This window comes from Haemaphysalis longicornis, unplaced genomic scaffold (genome assembly GCF_048455015.1).
Source record: "Haemaphysalis longicornis isolate Haplotype H1 unplaced genomic scaffold, Haemaphysalis longicornis Haplotype H1 scaffold_12, whole genome shotgun sequence".
Classification (NCBI taxonomy): Eukaryota; Metazoa; Arthropoda; class Arachnida; order Ixodida; family Ixodidae; genus Haemaphysalis; species Haemaphysalis longicornis.
Genome location: NW_027526225.1, coordinates 111,218,522 through 111,239,806, shown reverse-complemented (window position 1 = coordinate 111,239,806; position 21,285 = coordinate 111,218,522). Strand labels below are relative to the sequence as shown.

At 46.2% G+C, this 21,285-nt stretch overlaps 1 protein-coding gene across 1 annotated transcript; it reads right to left on the bottom strand.

Moving 5' to 3' along the window:
• Nucleotides 1–181: 181 nt before the first annotated feature.
• LOC144163248 (BTB/POZ domain-containing protein KCTD9-like) lies at nucleotides 182–21,267 on the bottom strand. Its single transcript, XM_077694122.1, has 11 exons — nucleotides 21,018–21,267; nucleotides 20,641–20,762; nucleotides 20,506–20,549; nucleotides 20,279–20,369; nucleotides 19,322–19,518; nucleotides 18,119–18,186; nucleotides 15,692–15,790; nucleotides 14,670–14,819; nucleotides 6,435–6,540; nucleotides 3,463–3,596; nucleotides 182–1,958 (listed from the first exon to the last, which is right to left on the bottom strand). The coding sequence occupies exons 1-11, from the start codon at nucleotides 21,093–21,095 to the stop codon at nucleotides 1,845–1,847; spliced, it is 1,203 nt and encodes a 400-aa protein (XP_077550248.1). The 5' UTR covers nucleotides 21,096–21,267; the 3' UTR covers nucleotides 182–1,844.
• Nucleotides 21,268–21,285: the final 18 nt, after the last annotated feature.

Genomic DNA, 21,285 nt, shown 5'->3' with positions numbered 1-21,285 from the left:
TTTGTACTGCAATTTCAATGAATGAATCAATTAATTAAAAAAATGTTTTTATCATGTTTTTAAACAAAATAAAATATACAGAGATGTAGGTAGCTTTTTAACATTGTACGGATGTGAGACTGACGCCATATGGATATAAGAAGTGTGAAATAATGTGTAGATTAACACAGAAAAACTGGTTTGCCTAGGGCAGGTACAATAAATTTTTATTTCATATGTCTACCGGGACGTCGCATTCACAGCCAAGTTTCTCCCCTTTCACTTCACTGCACCTCACAACCACAGAAAACTTTTAACGGCGTTAACAGTTCTTCCTATATGCAGCTACACAAATGGCAACAGACGAATGTGTTATTTTCAAGCACAGTCACCACATCAGTCTGTCAGTAAACAGCTTTAAATACATAAATAACTTTTACGCGCTCGTATGTGCAGTTAAAACGCACCGGTAACATTCCTACACCCACAAGTAGCAGTGGCATTCTGATGTGAACAAGACTAAGACGTGCAGTCAGCTACACGAGGCACATTAAGGGAGGACACTGGTCTTAAAAAAACTTTAATTTTTAAGTAAACTCTGTGAAACTTGTCAGACTTGCTGCTTTCCCCCCCACTAATTTCAAATATGCCATTAGTTTTGGAATTTTTGAAGACGTCAATAAGCTCCCAAGATAATTAGAGATAATTAGCCATTTTTGTAGAGACAACATGCAAAACAGTGATGGTCATAGCACTGTAGTCTTTACATTTTCCAATACTATGAACACTGGTGAATGCAATCAGAGAAGCAGTTTCTTGATGCACCGCTTGGAACTAATTTTACAGCTCATTCACCAGTGGCAAGGAACCATTTCGAACACCAATTTCAAACACCAAAGTTGAATCATTAGAGTTGTAAAATTAGTTTCAAGCGGTGCATCAAAATACCGCTTCTCTTATTGCATTCACCGGGGTTGACAGTACTGGAAAATACAAAGATTACATGTCTATTGTTCCCCCCAAAATGGCTAATTATCTCTAATTATCTTGGGACCTAATTGATTTACTCAAAAACTAATGGCATGTCTGAATTACTGCTGGGAAAGCAGCAAGACTTACAAGTTTCACAAGGTTTACTTAAAAATTAAAAAAAAAAAGTTTTAAGAGCCATGTCCCCCTTTAAAGTGCCTCCCTGTCACATCAATCATTAAAATTACATACCTACAGCACACAAGAATGGCATCTGGAAAAAAAAAAGACAGTAAATCTGTGCATGTTTGTCACCCTATAACACTACGTTTTGTGTTGCCTATATAAGTTTTCTGTGTTACTATCTAGTAGTCTATACAGTTTTTTTATAAGGTTATGAACAAAAGGAACGTTAAAGTAGATACTTTATGCAAGTGACACGCAAGTTATTATTCCGGAAGTGTTGTAAATAACCTAAAACACACGCAGTTACTTTATACGCTAGATAAATACCTATGGTTAAGACGCTACCATTTCATCCATTTCATTAAAACCTAAAATATATTAGTATTCTAACAGTTTGCATTCGTTTCGTTACGCCAAAGGGGCCGGAGTCACATCTGCTGCCATTCACAAAGAAAAAGATAAAACAAACAAAACAGGAAAAAGAAACAGCAAAAAACTCCCGTATGACCAAGACGCCGCTTTGCGGAAAACACCGGGAAAATGTCCTAAGGGCTGGTCTTCTTTGTGCTCCGTCGAATGGGCACTTGGTCGACGTTCAAAACAGTCAACGATGCGACCGACGGATTGCGGCTGGAGAAGATTCACCGCGGAGCACAGCACTGGTGAATGCAGTCCCCGCACCATTACACGCACATAAGGTAAAGCAGTCATCAGATGGCCTGAGCCATGTGCAACGGGGTCAGCATGAGTTCCATGACGGCGTCTTTCAGGTTGGCCCCGCGCAGGTTCGCTTCGTGTAGGTCGCTCCCAGACAGGTTGCAGTTCTGCAAGAGTTCAGTCGGGATCGCTCGGAGGCTGTGCTAGCTTCCGTGTGAAATAAAACTAGGTGACTGCTTAAAGGGGCCATGCAGACAAAATACAAGTTTGTTTTATTCAAAGGATTTCATGTTTTGTAGTGCAATTACCGTATGCCCAGAAGCAAACGATGCTTTATTGACTGACCAATTAATCAATTTAAGTTAAAATTTTGATTTTCCCACCAAATTGTGTGTGTTTTCATGACATCTGCAATGACATAGTATGTGCTGGGGAGCCTTGTTGACCGTTAGTCAACCTAGATGGCGATGCCATACCGTGGCGGGCTCTGTTCTGCCTTTGTTTTTGACCGTATTTGTACCTGGCTTGCTTTTGTTAAGGTAGAAAATAATCGTTCGTCAAACATGGTGCTCGCTCGACAAATATGGTCACGTAAGACACCGCTGCTTATGCCAATCAGCCAATGTCATCTGAGACAACCTCAAAAAGCCGCAGTGCTGTGCAGCTAGAACAAGCATAGTGCGCGCAGTAGCAGCAGCAGTACGCATCGGTACTTCTATACTTACGTGTACTTTCGTGACTTCCACTATTTATCCCACCATTCTTACGGCTATAAAAAGAATGTGCCCTAAATTTAAGCGCAAATCGCTTGTTCGGCTAGCTTCTAAGCTCTACCTAATTTGCGTCTGCTTGTGCCGGCCTCCGCCAATTGCAGAGCTGGCTCGAATGACATCATAGGTTCTGTTAAATGAGTTAGTGGGTCACACGGCCATTCCCTTTTTCCCTAATTATAGAGTCTATTTGAGTGAAGTTTACGTTAAAAGTGGAGTCGGTATGATTGGTAACGAGGCAATCTTTTGAATGAACCAGACACGTGCTTTGTCTGCATGGCCCCTTTAATGCAGACAGCTGTGAAACAAAAAGACCGGGCACACCAAAGTCTCGTTCACTTATTGCAACAACTGCACAAAATGAAGCTCTGGTCTGGTGAAAAAGTAAAATGTCTAATCCAAGACCAGGGTAGATGCACAGAGTTTGTATCTTCCATACCTTTTGTGATGTTGATCATTACTCTTGATGACTATTAATGTTAATGATCCCTGTTAGTCATTACTGAGTATTCAGTTTCAACAACGGCTGAGGGAGATAGCGTCAAACTCTGGCACCCCTGATGAGTGGGCTTAAATTAAACGGCTTTCCCCTGCACAATTCCATTGAAATATTTAACTCACTCACTAATAAGCAACAAATGAAGTTGTGTGCCATCACCTACGCTTTAGAATAGACATTGTGCAGGTTAACACATTTTTCTTGCCACAAGACCATCTACTGCACCGACTCAGCAAGCCAAAACGGCCCTTTTAACAGCAAACACAAATAACCAATAGCATTTGGTCAGGTAGCTGGCAAACTGAACCGCCACTGACGCACAAGCCAAAACACCAGTGCACTCGTTTTTTGAACAGGCCCATTGTGTTTGCCCCAACGTAACTGACTACAAGACACACCCACCTCGAGATCAGCCCCCGCGAGGATGGCCTGCCTCAGGTGGCAATTCTGCAGGTTGGCGTTCTTAAGGGTCGCCACCCTCAGGTTCACACCAGCCATCTGGCTGCCATCCAGGTCGGCATCCTTCAGGTTCACACCTGCGCACAGGAAGAGAAAAAGGTAGTACAAAAGTCATCATCACCATCATCATTGACCTGTCCGTGTCCATGCCCAAGACCTGCAACCACTCCTGTCCCGTGCAGCCTGAGTTCATTCTTTACCCATGAACCTGCTAAATTCATCTCTCCACTGAACTGACCGTCTTTCCAACTCCTAGTCCCATCTCTTGCTATTCAGTCTGTTAGTTCGGCAGTTTACCAGTTGTCATTTTGTCACACAGCATGGCTAGCCCAGGCTTACTTCTCTTGCTTAATTTAAACTACGATAAAACTAGCTTTCTTAATTTAAACTATGAACGTATTTCTACACTAACGACTACATTTTCCCATAAAGACAGGTAAGGAAGCTGCTTCACAGAAGCCGGCAGTGAACATGCCCCTAAGCGCTGCTTTCACGGTAGTTTTGCATAATTCCAACTATTGACCTTGGCGCACAAAATGCACTGTGTGAGCCCAAGCAGCAAAATCTAGGAGTTTGTTTATTTTAGCTGGATAGCAAAACTGCTCTTTCACGTGAATTATCTCCACATGCACACCTCCACATATGTTTGCCTTGGAGGCCCTAGAACTCTCAATAAATACCATGTATACCTATGGAGCTCACCATGTTGTGCGTCACAACGGACAAAGGGGGAGATCTGTGGAGGAGGAGTTGCCTAAGAATGCTTACGCATTAAAAACCCAAGAAATTCTAAACTTGATGCTTTGATCTTCGGCAACGTTTCTTTAACTCGTTACCATTGTACTGGTTGCCACAAGTTCAAATTTATAGTTTTGTAGCTCACGGATTAATTTAGGCCCGCGCTTTCAACTGCTAACATTTTTGCCTCCACTTCTGGAACATATTCATTAACAAGTGCTCAATTAAATACCGATTTTTCATATCTCTTTTGTTACGGCGGAAAAATGGCCGATTCTGGGTGCTTCCACAAAAAAGTTTTTTTTTTCTCTTCAGCAGCTGGTCACATTTAGCATTGTTATACATGAAATTGTAGCTTATAGGTTGCTTTTTCAAATGCATAGCAGCAGCTTTGTGAGAGATACAATTATTCAGAGTTTAGTTGTCAAATAAACAGCAAAAAATAAATACACAAAAAAGTATTGACACAATAGAAATAGGTCACCGTACTAAGCCAGAAAATTATTTTAGAAAATCTGAAATACTATACAAGTGGTTTCTATCTCCCTCAGCTATCATTCGATATATACATCAATCCCGTACATCATGTACTGGGTTTTTTAAGGCCCTTTAAACATTTTTCTGGCTGGTGTTGCACCGGATCCAGGGGCCAAACGGGGGCGTGTCCTTGTGACACTTTGTTGTACTCAAATATCTGCTTCATCGGAACTAAAGCCTGACAATCCCACATCGTTGCTGGAGTCATCACTGCTGTTAGGGTGAGAAAAATCAGTAGCAGCAGCTGCCAAAAGTCCCAGTAACGGAAGTCAGCCTTTGCAAAGTGCGGCGTGAAATGGACACCAATTCCACCCAACTCAGAGCTACCTTAGGTTTGAATTTCGCTCGCAACGTGGCCTCCACTCTCAAAATGCAAACAAATGAAACTGAAGCTGAAAATGGAGTTGCCTATAAATATGCCAGATGGTGAACGTTGTCTGCAAGGCGCCGTTTTAAGTTTTTGCAGGAGGTTTGAAGTCATCAAAACTCCGTGTCCGATGGCCTATGGCACCGTAATGAAAGAGATATTCAGAGAATCAGAATCGAAAAGGGAATGCACATTTGGGCAGGTACTAAACAAGCCTCAGAAAATATGCGAGCGATTCAAAGAGAACTCTGCTTGAGGCATCAGCAGCACTCAAGCCCACTTGTGAAGAAGCCCTAGAGACGCACCAAACATTGTAGATCGGTGGCTCCACTTTCTTTAAAGATGATAGTGTTTCTTGGGCTACTTAAACGCAGAAATTTTGGTCTGTCTGTCTGTCTGTCTGTGACTCGATTCAGCCACCCGGCCACAGTGAAACAGAATCTGCGCAATAGTCTTATATACCCACAGCCAAATCTAAAAGTCTAAATCCGGTTGCACTGTTCATACTTTGTCAACATTGTTGAAGAAGAACAAAACATTACGCGAATATGAGGTAGAAAATCAGTACATAAGTAATACTTGCAGCGTTCCTTTATTAAAAATTCTGGATGCTTGAATTTTGCAAATAGCAATAGCAAATGACCCCCTTCCCACCCCTGAGCTGTGGGAGAACCTGGTGACCAGCAGCGATCTGGACGTCCAGACACGTTTGGCCTCCAGAGCGAAGGCTGCCGGCTCATCGCATGGCTTCCTGGAATAAGGAACCACTCCCACTTCACTGGCTCAATAAAATGTTTCTCTCTCTCTCCACTGCTGAAAATAAATTCCCTCTACCACCTGCTGTTGCCCACTCCACTATAGCTTCTGGAGGCATTTTAAGAAATTAAACGGCAACAGTAACAATAGGTTCCACTAGATTGGTTCCACGTTCTGCTTGGAACGTGCATGAAGTACGGCATCATGGTTTTATAAATGCTGTAGTAGGGTGCCTCGACTCACTCGCATCTCTGTCGTATGGCAGTGCTGGCATCGAGGCACCCGGCAGTACATTTTAACTGACTTGAGCAAACCTCTGGCATGTTATCTTGGGAGGAGCGAGACGGGAGAGGAACAGCATGAGAGGTGAGCAGAAAAGAGAAGGGAGGCATTTACTTGCCAGGGGCACCAAGGGACTATCGTCTTTCGGCGACATTTGCAACGAAAGGAGCAGATACGCGGCCAAATTTTTAAACCAGAGAAACAGCCAATCTCCGCAAAGGCAGGAGATGGTCACCTTCAAGGTTGGCACTGTTGCCAGCCGGGTCCTCCATGTTGCACGATCGCAGGTGGGCGGCCTCCATGTTGGCCCGCATCATCTTGGCCCCCACCAACTGCGCACCCTGGTGGACCACGACCACAGAAGAAGAAGAAGCGGGAAAGCAAATTCAACGTTTACTCCTGAGACGCGTAACCATGCTACTCAGCGAACATTTCATTGCCCAGGATCTCGACTCCACAGTCGCGAACATGGCACAAAAGCTGATTTCGTACCATTCCCTTTCTCTTTTTCCACGATGGAAGCATGTGTTCTTTCAGTGAAGAGCTCTGGTGTCTGCCTTTTAGTTACGGGCTGAGCTTAAAGGGGCACTGACACAAAAATTTTGCATCTTGTTTTTTTTGTTGCGACAAGTAGCTAGTGACCTACTTATAACCTGTAGAAACCTCATTTGCATCAGGGTGCGACGGTTGTTTAATTAGAGGCATTTTCAATGTGGCCAGTCGCAGTTTCGGTTTCAGCGAGTGCCGCAAAACGATGGATTTTGTGGATTTTGTGTGAACAAAGCTGACCACGTGACCGTCGGAGGGATATCACAGAGCAGAGCCGCCGTAGCACTGTTGAATCCGCATCGACGGCAGTTTCTGCGAATGCCCCCACGTACTGATCTCGTGAGGCGCCTAATTAAAAAGCGACCGTGGATGTGACGCAGGCGCTGCGAGTGCAAATGCTACCGCGGCTAAAGAACGACGCGCGACGCTCGAGATGGTGGGTGGCAAGACGCGCGCTGGGAGCAGCCGGCCGGTCTGCCTACAGGTCCGCCTACAGATGTGTTCGGCTTAGCACTGTGGCGGATATTCGAGTGCCGCTCTCGTAAGCGGTTCATGTGACAATTTTTAATGCAACCCGCCATCACATCATGAACTCCTTTCTCATGTAAGCCACCATGGTCGGGACTTGGGGACAATTTCGTGCAGCGGTAACAAGTTATCACGCGAGCTACCTGCGCCGGCCTGAGCCACTTCGCGGCCGTGGCCGCCGCCTGCACAGCGACCGTGCAGCTAGCTCAGTGGGCTTTTCGTGCCTCCGCCGCGTTTTCGCATCCAATGGTAATAAACAGTAATAGAAACAGAGTGCCTGGAATCGCTGTAGAACTTTGGTCGCGGCCAGCTGCCCGATGAGCTGACGAAATCACGGCGCCTCCGCCGCCAACGATCGGGTTGTTCGTTCTCGAGAGCAGAAGCTCCGCCTTCCGGCCCTCCGATTGGAGCGGCGAGCCGGGCGAGCCGGCGAAAAACGCCGGCAGTGCGGAAGCGGCAAACACAAACTCGTGACGTTGTTTATTTACACAAAATCCTCGGGTTGTCGATTGCGCGTGGTCCTCTGCTGGCTGCTCGGTTGCGTTTCGCACACTTTAAGATTGATTTTAAATATGTTCTAGGCTGTATTCGCCGCTGATATTTTGCAGATGATGTATATGTGTTCCCACCCATCTATCTCCGAAGTTATCTCGCCTTCAAAATTTTGTGTCAGTGCCCCTTTAAGCACTGCACGCACCATGGCATGCTCTGTACACCTTTTTCCTTCATTTTCCACTTTGTATTTTTGTGCATATAGCCCACTCCCGCACCTAACTGACACCCCATGTTGCATACATTAAAAAAAGAAAAGATCCCCACATATCTGCTGCACTACTGACTGTGCAACACAACCTATCAGTCTTTGCAAAAGACAAGCCACTCATACAATCAAAGTTTAATCCCCTTTTTTTTTCTCTCTCCTACATGTAAAGAGTGCAATACTGGGCAGGAGGAGGGAGTGTGCAGGAATGCACAAAAAAAAACCAAATTTTTGTATGGTGAGGCTCATTTGCTGAGCCAACTGCTTGTAGATAGCTGCAAGGTTGTCAGAATCTTCTTTTTAGCTTATCTGAGGAGCAGCACTCATTACTCGTCTTCTATGACACCAAACAGTGGCACCTGACTTTGCAACGACAAGCACGTTCAAGATAAAGATAGGATGGCGCTGTGTTCAGAACTTGACGGCAAAACTTTACATTTTTTTTTCATAAGTTGGCTAGGCCAGAGTAGAAGTAAAAATGCAATGCCAGCTGTGACAATGCATGCATCTCAGCACAGTGTGCATTGAGCTGAAGCCACACTTTTGAGGCACAATTCACGGGCCATTACCCGCACCCAAACTTTACCTCCCCAAGATTCGTCAACGACAGCTGCTGGTTATATGTGCAAACATATGGTGCACTGCACATAAATTGTCCCCGCAGGGGGCACCTTGTGTACTCAAGGTGTTTTGGTGAGTAGCGCCACCACGGTCCCGAGCTCCGCAGGGGTGCCTACTGCCGTAGGCACTTGGTGACTTGCAACACCACGGACCCGAGCACATGTGGGTTGGACCCACCCACGCCCCGGCTGTGCGTGGCTGAGCCGTGTCCGGGGAAAAGGGAATCCTGGTGGCTGAGCCAAAGCCGGGGTTGTTTTGGACCTTCATGGCCCCCCGGTAGAGGCAACACACCACTTTGGCCCCTGCTTCTCGCAGACGGTGCCCCCGGTCTGACCCGCCCGGGGGGAACCAGCCAGTCGCCTTTTCCTGCCTCCCTCTCAGCTCTTTCACCTTCCTGTCTTCTTTGCTACCCCTGTCCTGTCATCTCTTCTTTTCCTCATTTCCACACATTTCCAGGCGGCGAGGGTTAACCCTGGGTAAGGAATCAACCTTGAGGACTTAAACAGGGTTATAGCAGCTATGTATGGCTAACGCGCATCTAGCGCGTTCCCAGGTTGGGCTCGGTGGTGGGCGGCCAGCATAGCTGCTGAATTGATTTCACTTGTTATGGCAACAAGATTTTCTGCATCCCATGATCGTCCTCCAAAACGGGGACGCAACGAAGCAGTCCAGCAGTTTTTCACTCCTAAAAAGTCAGAAAATTTCCTAAAGTTCCACGTCATGCACTGTGAAAAAGAAGGCTTGTCAATGAGACGTCTGTCACCATTCTTGGTAGCCAAAGTTCTAACGAATGAGCTAGGCGGCGGTTATAAAGTAAGCAGGTTGGGAAGCGGTGACCTTCTCCTAGAAGTACAAGATGCAGCTCAGTGTGCCAAGTTGACGAAAATAACCACTGTTGGCGACAATCCTGTGAGCATCAGTCCCCACCGATCCATGAACACTACCAGAGGTGTTATCTCTGATGAAGACTTTCTGAACTTGTCTGAGCAAGAACTCCTGGAAGGGTTCGAGGGCCAAAATGTTGTGAATGTTCAACGAATCAAAATACGTAGAGATGGGAAGGAAATTTCGACCAAGCATGTAATCCTCACATTCTCGACCAGTGTACTGCCCGAGTCTGTCGAGGCAGGCTACGTTAAAATCCCTGTGCGTCTGTATATTCCAAACCCCCGACGCTGCTATAAATGCCAAAGATTTGGCCATGGTTCACTGAGCTGCCGAGGCAAGGCAGCATGTCCAAAGTGTAGCCTCCCCGACCACTCGTCTGACACCTGTGAAGCTCCACTCCACTGTGTAAACTGCATGGGAGAGCACGCCGCGTACTCGCGCTTGTGCCCGCAATGGAAGAAAGAAAAAGAAATAATTGCTCTGAAGTATAAGGAAAACATTACCTTTAGGGAAGCACGACAGAGACTGTTCCTGACACACACTAGCTTTGCCGATGTAGCGCGACGGGGGGCGGCGCTACACTCGGTTCGAGTTCCCCTTGGAACCCTCCCAGTGAGGCCCCAAGGGACACCCCAAGCCCCCTCAGTGCCGGTGGCTAAGGCCACTGCACATTCCACAAAAGAAGCGTCAAGGGCTGCCCAAGCACCCCTTGATGCCAACGCTAGGCCCCTTGCTGGCACTGCAGTGCCGGTCCCTGCTGAGAGGCAGGCTGCCGCAACCAGCCAGCCTAGCCCTGCTGACGAGGCTTCGCAAGAAGCCATGGACACAACGCCAAGCCCTCCGTTGCGTGGTACGCCGATAGGGCGCGGCACGTCGCTCGACCGTTCAAAGCAAAAGACACCTAGGGTCACGGCTCCTGGGAAGGTGTCTTGAGCCTGGGAGGGTGACAGCATGGCACTTCCTTAATCCTTGTTCAGCATAAGCTGATGGTAACTGATAATGTAGTTCAATGGAACTGCAGAGGCCTCCTGAAAAACTTGGACGATATCTATGAATTGCTGTCACAACACCAAATAAGTATTATGTGTCTCCAGGAGACACACTTGAGGACGAACCAAACTAACTTCTTAAAGAACTACTCTGTATTTAGGAAAGACAGGGATGGCTGCATGCATCCCTCTGGAGGAGTTGCGATTATTGTGCAAAAATCAGTGGCATGCCAGTTCTTACCGCTGAAGACCAGTTTAGAGGCTGTAGCCATACGAGCCATTATCTTTAATAAACTGGTAACAGTATGCTCACTGTACATACCTCCAGACCACGGGCTCTCCAGTATGGAGTTTGAAACATTAGTTGATCAGCTGCCAGAGCCGTATCTGCTAGTTGGGGATTGTAATGCTCACCACCCACTCTGGGGTTCTGCACGCACGGATGCTAGAGGACGCCTCGTTGAAAAGTTTCTGCTATCATCTGGAGCATGCATACTTAACAAGAAAGACCCAACATATTATAACACAACACATGCCACGTACTCCTGCATAGATCTCGCCATAGCCTCTCCAGTTCTGTTTCCAGCACTCCAGTGGAAGGTCATTAATAACCTGTACGGAAGTGACCACTTTCCAGTGAGCCTCAAGCTTGTAGACAATAAACAAGACAACACTCCATGCCCACAAAAGTTCAAGGAGGAGGCCGCAGACTGGAAAAAATTCAAAGAGCTCTCTGAGTATCACTACACACTTATAGACAACCTTGGTATTGATGAAGCTGCTGAGACTCTGACCACCCATATAATTGAAGCTGCGCTGAAGTCCATCCCCCGGACCTCTTTTAGTAGGGTTGCTAAGCCAAAACCTTGGTGGAATGATGATTGCAGGCAGGCCCGTAAGGAACAGAATAAGGCATGGGGTGTCTTGCGTAGGTGCCCAACGACTGAAAACTTGGTACTTTTCAAGCGGGCAAAGGCTAATGGCAGACGGATTCGGCGTATTGCGAAAAAAGAAAGTTGGAATCGTTTTGTGTCATCAATCAGATCATATACTGACACGCGGAAAGTATGGAGGAGAATTAAAGCACTCCGAGGAAGTAACACTCTTACGTACCCTTTGGTCAGCACAAGTGGAGACACTTTACAAGACCAAGCGAATGCCCTAGGCAAGCATTTTGAGTATATATCAAGCTCAGCTCACTATTCAAATAACTTCCTGAGACACAAGAATGCAGAGGAACGGAAGATTGTACGTGAAAAACGGCAGTCTGAGGTAGGGTATAATTGCCCCTTCACTATGCAGGAGCTTAAAGTGGCGCTCACTACTTGTGGTAAATCATCACCAGGTCGAGACCGAATAACATACACCATGATTAAGCACCTGCACGACGACACGCTAGAAGCGCTCCTACTGTTGTTTAACAAGATCTGGCGTGCAGGGCAATTTCCAAAAGTCTGGAAAGAAGCTATTGTGGTGCCGATTCTAAAGGAGGGGAAAGATCCATCACTTGCAACTAGTTTCAGACCGGTCGCTTTAACCAGTTGCTTATGCAAGGTCTTCGAAAAAATGATTAACCGTCGCCTTATCTATTTTCTTGAGTACCATGGTATTATAGACAATCGCCAGGCGGGTTTTCGCTCTGGTAGATCGACAGCAGACCACCTAGTGGCTATTGAATCCTACATCAGGGATGCATTTGTTCATAAGCAGCATTGTTTATCAGTTTTCTTTGACCTCCAGAAAGCTTACGACACAGCCTGGCGTTACGGTATTCTTTGCGATCTGCGCCGCCTTGGAGTTTGTGGAAACATGCTCAACAGTTTGAAAGATTACCTTTCGGAGCGCACCTTTCAGGTTAGGGTTGGAAATGTCCTCTCGAAGATGTTCGTCCAAGAAAATGGAGTGCCACAGGGTGGTGTGCTCAGCTGCACCCTTTTTATTGTTAAAATGAATTCCTTGGGAACTGCACTGCCTCGCTCCATATCCTACTCGCTATATGTTGATGATGTGCACATTGCGTTTAAATCATGTAATATGTCCATTTGTGAGAGGCAAATTCAACTAGCTGCAAACAAACTTACAAAATGGGCAGATGAGAATGGCTTCTGTTTTAACCCAGAAAAAAGCACGTGTGTGGTCTTCTCTAGGCAGCGTGGTATCCGCCCAGATCCTGTTATTAAACTCAATGAAATACCCATAGCAGTAAAAAAGGAGCACAAGTTCCTTGGGGTTGTGCTTGATGACAAACTTTCATTCATTGCACACCTCAAACGCCTTAAAGTTAAATGTTTGGATACAGTCAGGATCCTGAAAGTCCTCTCACACCAGTCTTGGGGTACTGACACAAAGTGCCTAATGGCCTTATTCAATAGCCTTGTGAGGTCCCGCATCGACTACGGGTGTCTTGTTTATCAATCTGCCGCGAGAACAGCACTAAAGATGTTAGACCCTGTCTACCATCTTGGCCTTCGTCTGGCTACAGGTGCTTTCCGAACAAGCCCTGTTTTAAGCCTGTATGTGGAAGCCAATCAGTGGTCTCTTGAAACACAGCGGAAGTACACTGGGTTGAATTATGCTCTAAAAGTGACATCCTTGACCGGACACCCGAACAGCACTCTAGGTAACCAGGCAATCAAGCTTTTTGAAAAACGACCTGCCATGGCTGAGCCATTCCTTCTGTCGGTGAGGGCACTGGCCGCAGGCCTGGGAATATCCTTCACTGACGCTCAGAAAACCAGCTTTGCTGACTTTGTCCCTCCATGGGATCTCTGCCCTATCTCTTGTGATCTCTCTTTTATGAAGATTGACAAAAGAACCGCTCCAAAGGAATTAATTATGCAGCATTTTTTGTTTTTGCAGAACAAGTACAGAGCATCTGAGTTCTACACAGATGCGTCCAAGTCAGCTGGCGCAGTATCATGTGCTGCACATGGTCCCAACTTTTCCACGTCGAAGACTATGCCTGAAGCCACATCTATATTCACTGCTGAAACACGCGGCCTTGTATTGGCTGTAGAATATATTATTGAGAACAATGTCCAAAAGTCAGTGATATTCACTGATTCTCAAAGTGCTGTGCAGGCTTTAGCGTCAGGAAAGTTACAAAAAAATCCAGTTTTTAATCAATTGCTAAAACTACTGTGCTCAGCCCACAAACAAAAACTTGAAATCACTGTCTGTTGGGTCCCAGGTCACTGCGGAATAGCCGGAAATGAGCAAGCAGACAGGAATGCTGTAACTGCAGCTCTTCGGAGTGACCTAGATATTCAAAGCGTCCCGTACGAGGATCTTAAAGCGTACGTACGTAAGAGGCTGCGCGACCAATGGCAGGAAGATTGGAATGGGGAAACAGCAAACAAATTGCACATGGTAAAACCCAAGTTAGGTAGATCGATCTGTGAGAAACGAGACAGGATCACAGAGGTTACTCTCTGTAGACTGCGCATAGGCCATACCCATGCTACACATGCGTACCTATTGAAAGGAACAGAACAGCCACGCTGCTTGAGGTGTGGAGGGTCGCTATCAGTCATTCACGTACTGGTAGAATGCAAACTACTTGAACCGCAAAGAAAGCTTCATTTTCCAGAATTGTACACACGCATGATCCCTCAACACCCATTGCTGTTTTTATCAGACGAGCCACTTTTCTCTACTAACCGTGTTTTTAAGTACCTCTCAGACGTAGATTTTTTAAGGTATGTGTCGTATCACCCATGAGCCGAGCCACCATCGCACGCTAGAACCTGGTAGGGCCACTCATTGCTACCGCAAAGACGGTGGCAAGGGGTGCACGTAGAAAATGCCTGTCATAGTGTCAAATGTTTTTACTTGGCCCTCTACACCAATTCTTGGCCCTCTACACCAACAGAAATCTGAGATACCTTTTATTATATATTCTGTACTTTATATTCTCACTTGAATAATCCTCGCCATAGTCCTGGCGCTCTTTGGCCTTGATGCCCTTGCGCCAAGAAAATCTAACATCATCATCATCACATAAATTGTACACAGCTGCAACATGATGACGCCCCAACATTGAGCAGCACCTACAAGCATCGTATGGAAGCAAAACAAAACTGGATTTACCAAGCACAGTGCAGAGATAGAGCAGAGGGTAAGTGGGGGAACTCACCTCGAGGTTAGCAAGGGTGAGGTCGACCCGTTCGAGGCAGCAGTAGCTGAGGTTGGCGTAGGTGAGTCGGCACTGGCGCAGGTTGGCCCACTTGAAGTTGATGTGCCGCAGGTCAAGCCGAGACAGGTCAGCACCGGACAAGTCCACACCCTGCCAATAAAGGTATGCAGAAAACTCTCAATAACGTTTAACCTTTGACAATATATGTGTTCTATCCACTAGATGGTACTCTATAATAAACCAGCATTGGGCGCACAAAAAAAAAGACAAAGAACACTTTGGACAAGGACAAGTGCTATCCTGTCCTTGTCTGCCACATCCTTCGTCTGTTCTCTCCATTTTTTTTGCAATTAATTCTGTTTAATTACAGTTAACCCTTGCTTCTTGTTTGTGTCAATATTCCTTTTTCTTTGCCTGTCTTTACGTCTGCGCAGGATTTGTGCAAATGACCCAGCACATGGCGAGTGTTGCGCAAGCACCACGCTGAACACGCTGAAGACCCACCATCCGCCTACGAATGTACCAGTGACTGAAACAGATGCCTGCAGCAAAGCAGTTTTGATCGGAGTTTGTCAATGCCATCTTACAGAGTTAACCTAGGGAGCTGAATCTTGTCACTAGCTCCATCCGGCATGACACCTTGCGTGTGTTTCAAAAAGACTGTAGATCTATGAACAGGCGTACTATGAACCAATGCCAACAAGTCAATCCCTGCAATGAATAACACGAAAAATGAGAACTCCAGCTGCTAATATAGAATCAAAAGCGTGCTACTTACTAGTGTTCACAACTGTAATAAACGAATGAATATTTGAGGAATAGCAAACTAGAAGGGGGGCAAGTTGGCAAGTCTACATGCATCCCAAAGGAGCCACCTGACGACTTCCAACACTGATGCCAGCGTTTTCGCCCGTTGGTCTGTTCAATGCTTTCGCATTGAAACATTTGCAAAGCAACAAGAGAGGAACTGGAAAAGGCAAGCGCTTGGCGGAAGCCACGAAGGGACAATGCAATGTACCTGCCTGAAAACGAAGTTCTGAGAGGTGCGATGTCCTGGTAAGGATGCGGATGACATCCTGCCGGGTCAGTGGAAGGCAGTCTCCGGGGTCGGACTCGCCCTGCTGTTTTCAAAGCGAGGACAAAACGTTACTGCAAGGTCAACAACAAAGTGACAAAATGTGATTGAAAAATTCCCCCGCATTTCCCCGAGGGGGAGAATGTGAAAGTGCGAATGCACGGTTGTCGGCCCGCTTGCGGCGCTTGCGCTCGGCCCCCGCAGCCCACCGCCTCGCCGCCTTCTCTTCCATCTCTTCCATCGGGTTTGTAGTATCACGTGTACACCACGCAGTTATCAAGCCGCTATAACGCCGCTGAGTCGCCAACGCACGCCGCTGACGACGTAGTTTGAATGCGTTAAAGATATAAGGCGCGTCTAACACTGATATCACCGTCGCGTCCGTGGCTTGGTCGGTAGTGCGTCGCGCTGCGGCCGCAAAGTCCTCGGATCGAAACCTGGCGCCGGATGCTGTTTCTTTTTCAAATATAGAGGAGCACTGCGGACGCCAACGCCGCCGCCGGCGGTGGATGGTTTGGGGTCGCTTATAAAGTGCATTCGCACTTAAAAGCAACTAGTGTACATGCCCTTCATGTTTCATTCAGATACAAGAAAGCCAACCAGAGGGGACATGTTTGTCCCATCGCGATGACGGGAGACAAGAACTAATGAGAGGGAACCACAGAACCAAAGTGCTGCTATATCGTTTTATGTTTTATGATCATTTTATGTTTTACATATATCGTTTTATGTTTTATGAAACGATTACTTTCTACCGTAACAAAAACAAGCCAGATGCAAATACGGTCAAAAACGAAGCAATGGCGGACAACTGTCCGTGGATGGGTATGGTAGTGCCATCCGGGAGGACTGACGGCAAGCAAGGCAGCCGAGCCGAATGACGCAGTGGAAGTTCGTTTGAATACGCGCACTTATGACTTCATGGCAGATGCCTCGAAAACACACAATCTGGTGGGAGAATGAAAATTTCAACCTAAATCGATTAATTTTTCAGTGAATACGGCATCATTTGCTGCCAGACAAGCGCAAGGGGCACTACAAAACACAAAATCTTTTGAATAAAACAAACTTGTGTTTTGACTGCATGGCCCCTTTAATGCTGGTTGTTCCTTTTGTCAGCTTGCTGCAAGTCGACCCGTCACAATGTGTAAAAATGTCGGTTTGGTTGCCACTTGTTTTTTTTTTTTTTTTCGTGCGTAAGAGTAGTAAGGCCATCAACTTTTACGCATTTCTTATGCATGTTGTAAATCTGCCGTTTGTCGCATTTAATTGCACGGTAAATTGCAAAGAAGGCTTTCCCGCCTTTCTTTATATATAGCATCATCATCACAAGTATGTCCACTGCAGGACATAAAAGAATTCAAAGCCCCTTTCACGCAACGAGAAAGGTGGTCGAAATGCATCACTGTTTCGTGAAGCTCATTGTGTAAAGTTGGCTTTCCCGCAGTGCATTTTGGTGCGACATCAAACACCATCTGTGAGAAATCTTTGCTTTAATTCATAGCAGCGGTTCTCAACCATGAGTGTGTGGGAGACCCCTTTCGCGCTCTGAAAAGTGATGGGGGACCCCACGATGAACTAAGTTCCTCCGTGTCATAATGTCAAATAATTTGAACATGCGGTAAAATCTGCAATGTAATGATCAATGTCCGCCTTTTGTGCATGAATTTAATGCCGATGTACGTGGTATTATCAAACTATTTGCTCTAGCAGCTTAAAGTCACTGAAACATCTACTTGCTGCCTTTTGTGTGTCTGGCTTTTCCGCGCACCTGCTGTGTTGTGCAAAAACGCCAACAAGAAAACTTGTGCTACACGAAAAAATTTAACGACATGTCATGCTGCGAAGCCACCTTTTTGCATTGCCAGCAAGGCTTGGCAAAAAGGAGAAAATAGTTGGGGGGAGGGGAAAAGTTTCGAAAGGGCTTCGCGGACCACCCGGGTTCCACGGACCCCACTTGAGAACCACTGATATATAGCATCATCATTATCATAACTATATGTCTTCTGCAGGGCAGAAGCAGTAAAATAATGCAGCTCACAGAGCCACTCCTATCGCAGGAGTGTATGACACAGGCTGGTGAATTCCTCCCAACACACAATGTCACGCTCTCTTCATATGTAGGGCTTCTGACTGCTGCATGCGCAAGAGCCTTCTATACACGTAGAGTATAACATTGCAGCTGCCATGACTACATAGCGTGACAAAATGAACACGTTCATTACCACTATAGCAGTTCCCAACCCAGCTTTAAAGGATGAGCCACAAGGCACTTCGAAGCACCAGTGCAGGCACACAAAAACAACACTGAGAATTGTCAAACTCAGTGGAATTTTCCCAGATATGGTTAGAAGCACAAAACGGCAAGTATTACCTGACTGATGCGCTCCAGTTCTGGGATGACCGACTCAATGCCGAAAAATTTTGCCTCTTCCAAGACACCTGAGGGCGGAATCAAACATCAGCACGTGGGAAGTGGAAGATTTCTGTTTACACTGTGGAGCATCACCAAGCACCCTATAATAAGCTTGCGTTAAAAGGGCTCTGGTTTGATTTGGAGCTCAGAAACACTTCACTGAAATTAGACTAGTTGGTGTATATCAAAGCTAAGGAGGCTCGTTGAACAGGCGTATTGAGTGAATCAACTTCTTTGACTGCTGTTCATCTACTGTTTGTCTGGACTCCTTCTCTTTAGCAACTTAAGCGTTAGTTCGAGTCCATTCAAACATTCCCCAGAAAGTGACAATCTGGCACTATACTTGCTGAGAAGGAAAGCTAGTTTGGCAGAACAAACACACATATACGAAACATTCTTCTGCCAATGTTACAGAAATGAGTTTATGACATTTTCAGCTGCCTTCTGCTGGAACAGCTCCACAGGAAGAGAGAGCTTACATATTTTGCACGAGCATGGCCATTTTAATCTCAACCACAGAATCTAGCAGCCAAACGCTCCTTCGTAGTAAAGGTGACTTCTATTTGCATGAGGCAGAAACAAGCCCCTTCAGCATACTTTGCCATGACACGTTTCAACTTCTATTGCTCAGGGATGGCCGGGATTCAAAACTTCTGGAAAGGCACCTGGTCTAAGCTTTACCAGTGAAAGAAACATTACCATGGACAAAGTGCCTACAGGACAATATCGCACTTTCTGGGACTAGCAAACAAATGATTGTTTGAGTTCATTTTCATCCCTAGAATCGTCATAACGTTGACATCTACTAATCACAGTGTAGTGGTGAAGCTAAAAGTAAGGAGCGTGCCTGAAAATGGACATAAAAGCAGACGTTAAACGGACATGGGATGGCAAGAATCAACAATAAGAGGACACTGTTACATGCTACACTGGTGGCCCCAGTGTAATAGAACAGTGTAACAGTGTACACCTGCCGTTGGTCATTGCCTTGGCATGCCCCGTTAACATCCACCTTCATGTCCATTTTCAGGTGCGTCCCATACTCTTAGTTTCACCACTAAACTGGGATTTTAACCTAACAAGTTCATGGGTATCCCGCTAACTTATCACAGCTTGCTTCAAGAAGTGAGTGGAGGTTTGCAAGCTGAGCAACGCACATACCTCGCGGAGAAACTCCTCGGTCAAGAATGAGTTGGCCGTGACGAAGGTAGTTGAGAAGCGGCTCGAAGTAAGTCGGGGACCGGTCAACCAGGTAGGCCCCGTGACTGTCCCTCGCGCTTGGCCACACTACACCATCTGAACCTTGGCCGAAGAGCCGGCCAAGCATGGAACAGGGTTCCTTGGAAACCAGCGTGCTCCTGCGAGGTGCAGAGGCAAAGCGGTCAGTGGAAACATGCAGTTCCAGAGGGGACTTTTACATAGTCAAAAAGATTTAGGAAGGACACCAGTTTAAGGAATGTGTGAACAGGACAATGACGACAACATATAACGTGCTGTTTGACAGACTGTCCCTAATCGCAATACCGTTCACGTCAAACAATGCAATGACCAAGAGCACTTGAACATGGTTAGGAACTACCCGAAAAATCTACCCCAATGTTTGCAACGCAGTTTCGAAGCTTAATTGACAACATAAAAATTGCCCTAGTCCCCATCCGACACAAGCTACTACGACTATTAACTTACTAGCACACACGACAAACAGTGCCAGGGCGGGCAAGACAAATTCCCAAAGCATACGCAGTTTGAACGTTTCTTGAGCAAGAAAACACTTCACAAAAACATGCACAATTTTAATGATTGCTAGGGCAAGTGAACTCTTTGGCACACACAATTTCGGAGATCTTAGAGCAATTAATGACTGCACCGGACAGCGCAACATTAAGGCCAGGTCCAAGCGGCTGCGTTCCTGTGAACAAAGATTTCACTCGTATATAAGCACACGAATTTAAGCCCAAGACAGTGTGACAAGGTCACTACTGAAAAGAAATGATGTAACGCATACACATGTGACAAGGATAGTACTCAAAATGATGAGGTGACACATACGTTTTTCCAGTCCCAATATATGTACTAGAATGTAACTGGCGGTAACAAGCCGGAATAGGGCTGAATTACCTCGTTGTAGCAAAGTGCTTTCCCCCAACATTGAGCAGAACCCAATCTTGGTTCCCCGGGGTCAGAGAAAGTGGCGTTGGGAACGATGCGTCTGCAAAAACGAAAGAAAAATGAGTGATGGAAAGGTGCAGAATCAGACAATGCCTACACGACACAACACATTATCACGGTGCTTGTATTATCTCGTTCGCAAATAAAAGCCTCGCACAGTTTCGCGAACCACTCACCCGCGAAGCCTTCGCCCGACGACACAAAAAGGGTATCTTCGTCTCTGAAAGACAAGTTGACTGCGGTTAGAACCCGGTCTCGTGACAGTGCAGGCGCCACTGATCACGCAGGAATCGATGTTCTGGTAGACCCACCTGATGAGACTAGTATCGTCGATTTCCCCACCTTTGACCGTAAACAATCTCTTCGCCTGTATTCCAAGCTTGGAACTGATATTTTGGAGTAGCTCGTCGAAAGAGGGTGGAACAAGGAACACCTAGTGTGGGCGAGAAAACATATTTGCAAATAAGTGTTTGCAATCGGTGAGCTCTGTTTGCGATTTATTCGTTGGTATGCCGACAGATGCAGACGACATTTACGGCACAGCCATCGATCGAAATACGATTTCGCTGAGGTCAATTCAAGCAGCTCACAGAATTAGATAGGGTATTGGAAACTGTCATATTTTACAGCAGGACCATATAAGAGGCTAGGCACAGACAATGACGCCGTGTTTTTAGTAGCGACTTACTTTGCCGTCGTGATTCGTCCCGTTTCGGTAGACAACCACCCTTGCAGTTTTGTCTCCAGAGTGAGGTTCACTCGCCATTTATAACCGTTACGTTCAACGAATGTATTTAGTTACTCTACAAGTGACATGACAAGAGCAACAACTGTGCAGCAGAAGTTAAGCGCTGGAGAAATCGCCAATGAATACCGGCGCAAGCAGCGTAGCTAGCGTCAACACAGAACAGGGAGCGTCAACGTTGTTGCCTTGTTGAAGCTGTGACTTGCGTTGG

Coding starts and splice junctions, on each gene's coding strand:
- LOC144163248 (XM_077694122.1), bottom strand. CDS start 21,095: ATGGCGAGTGAACCTCACTCTGGAGACAAAACTGCAAGGGTGGTTGTC. Junction 20,550..20,640: donor GACGATACTAGTCTCATCAG/GTGGGTCTACCA, acceptor CTTGTCTTTCAG/AGACGAAGATACCCTTTTTG. Junction 3,597..6,434: donor CAACAGTGCCAACCTTGAAG/GTGACCATCTCC, acceptor TCCTGTGCGCAG/GTGTGAACCTGAAGGATGCC.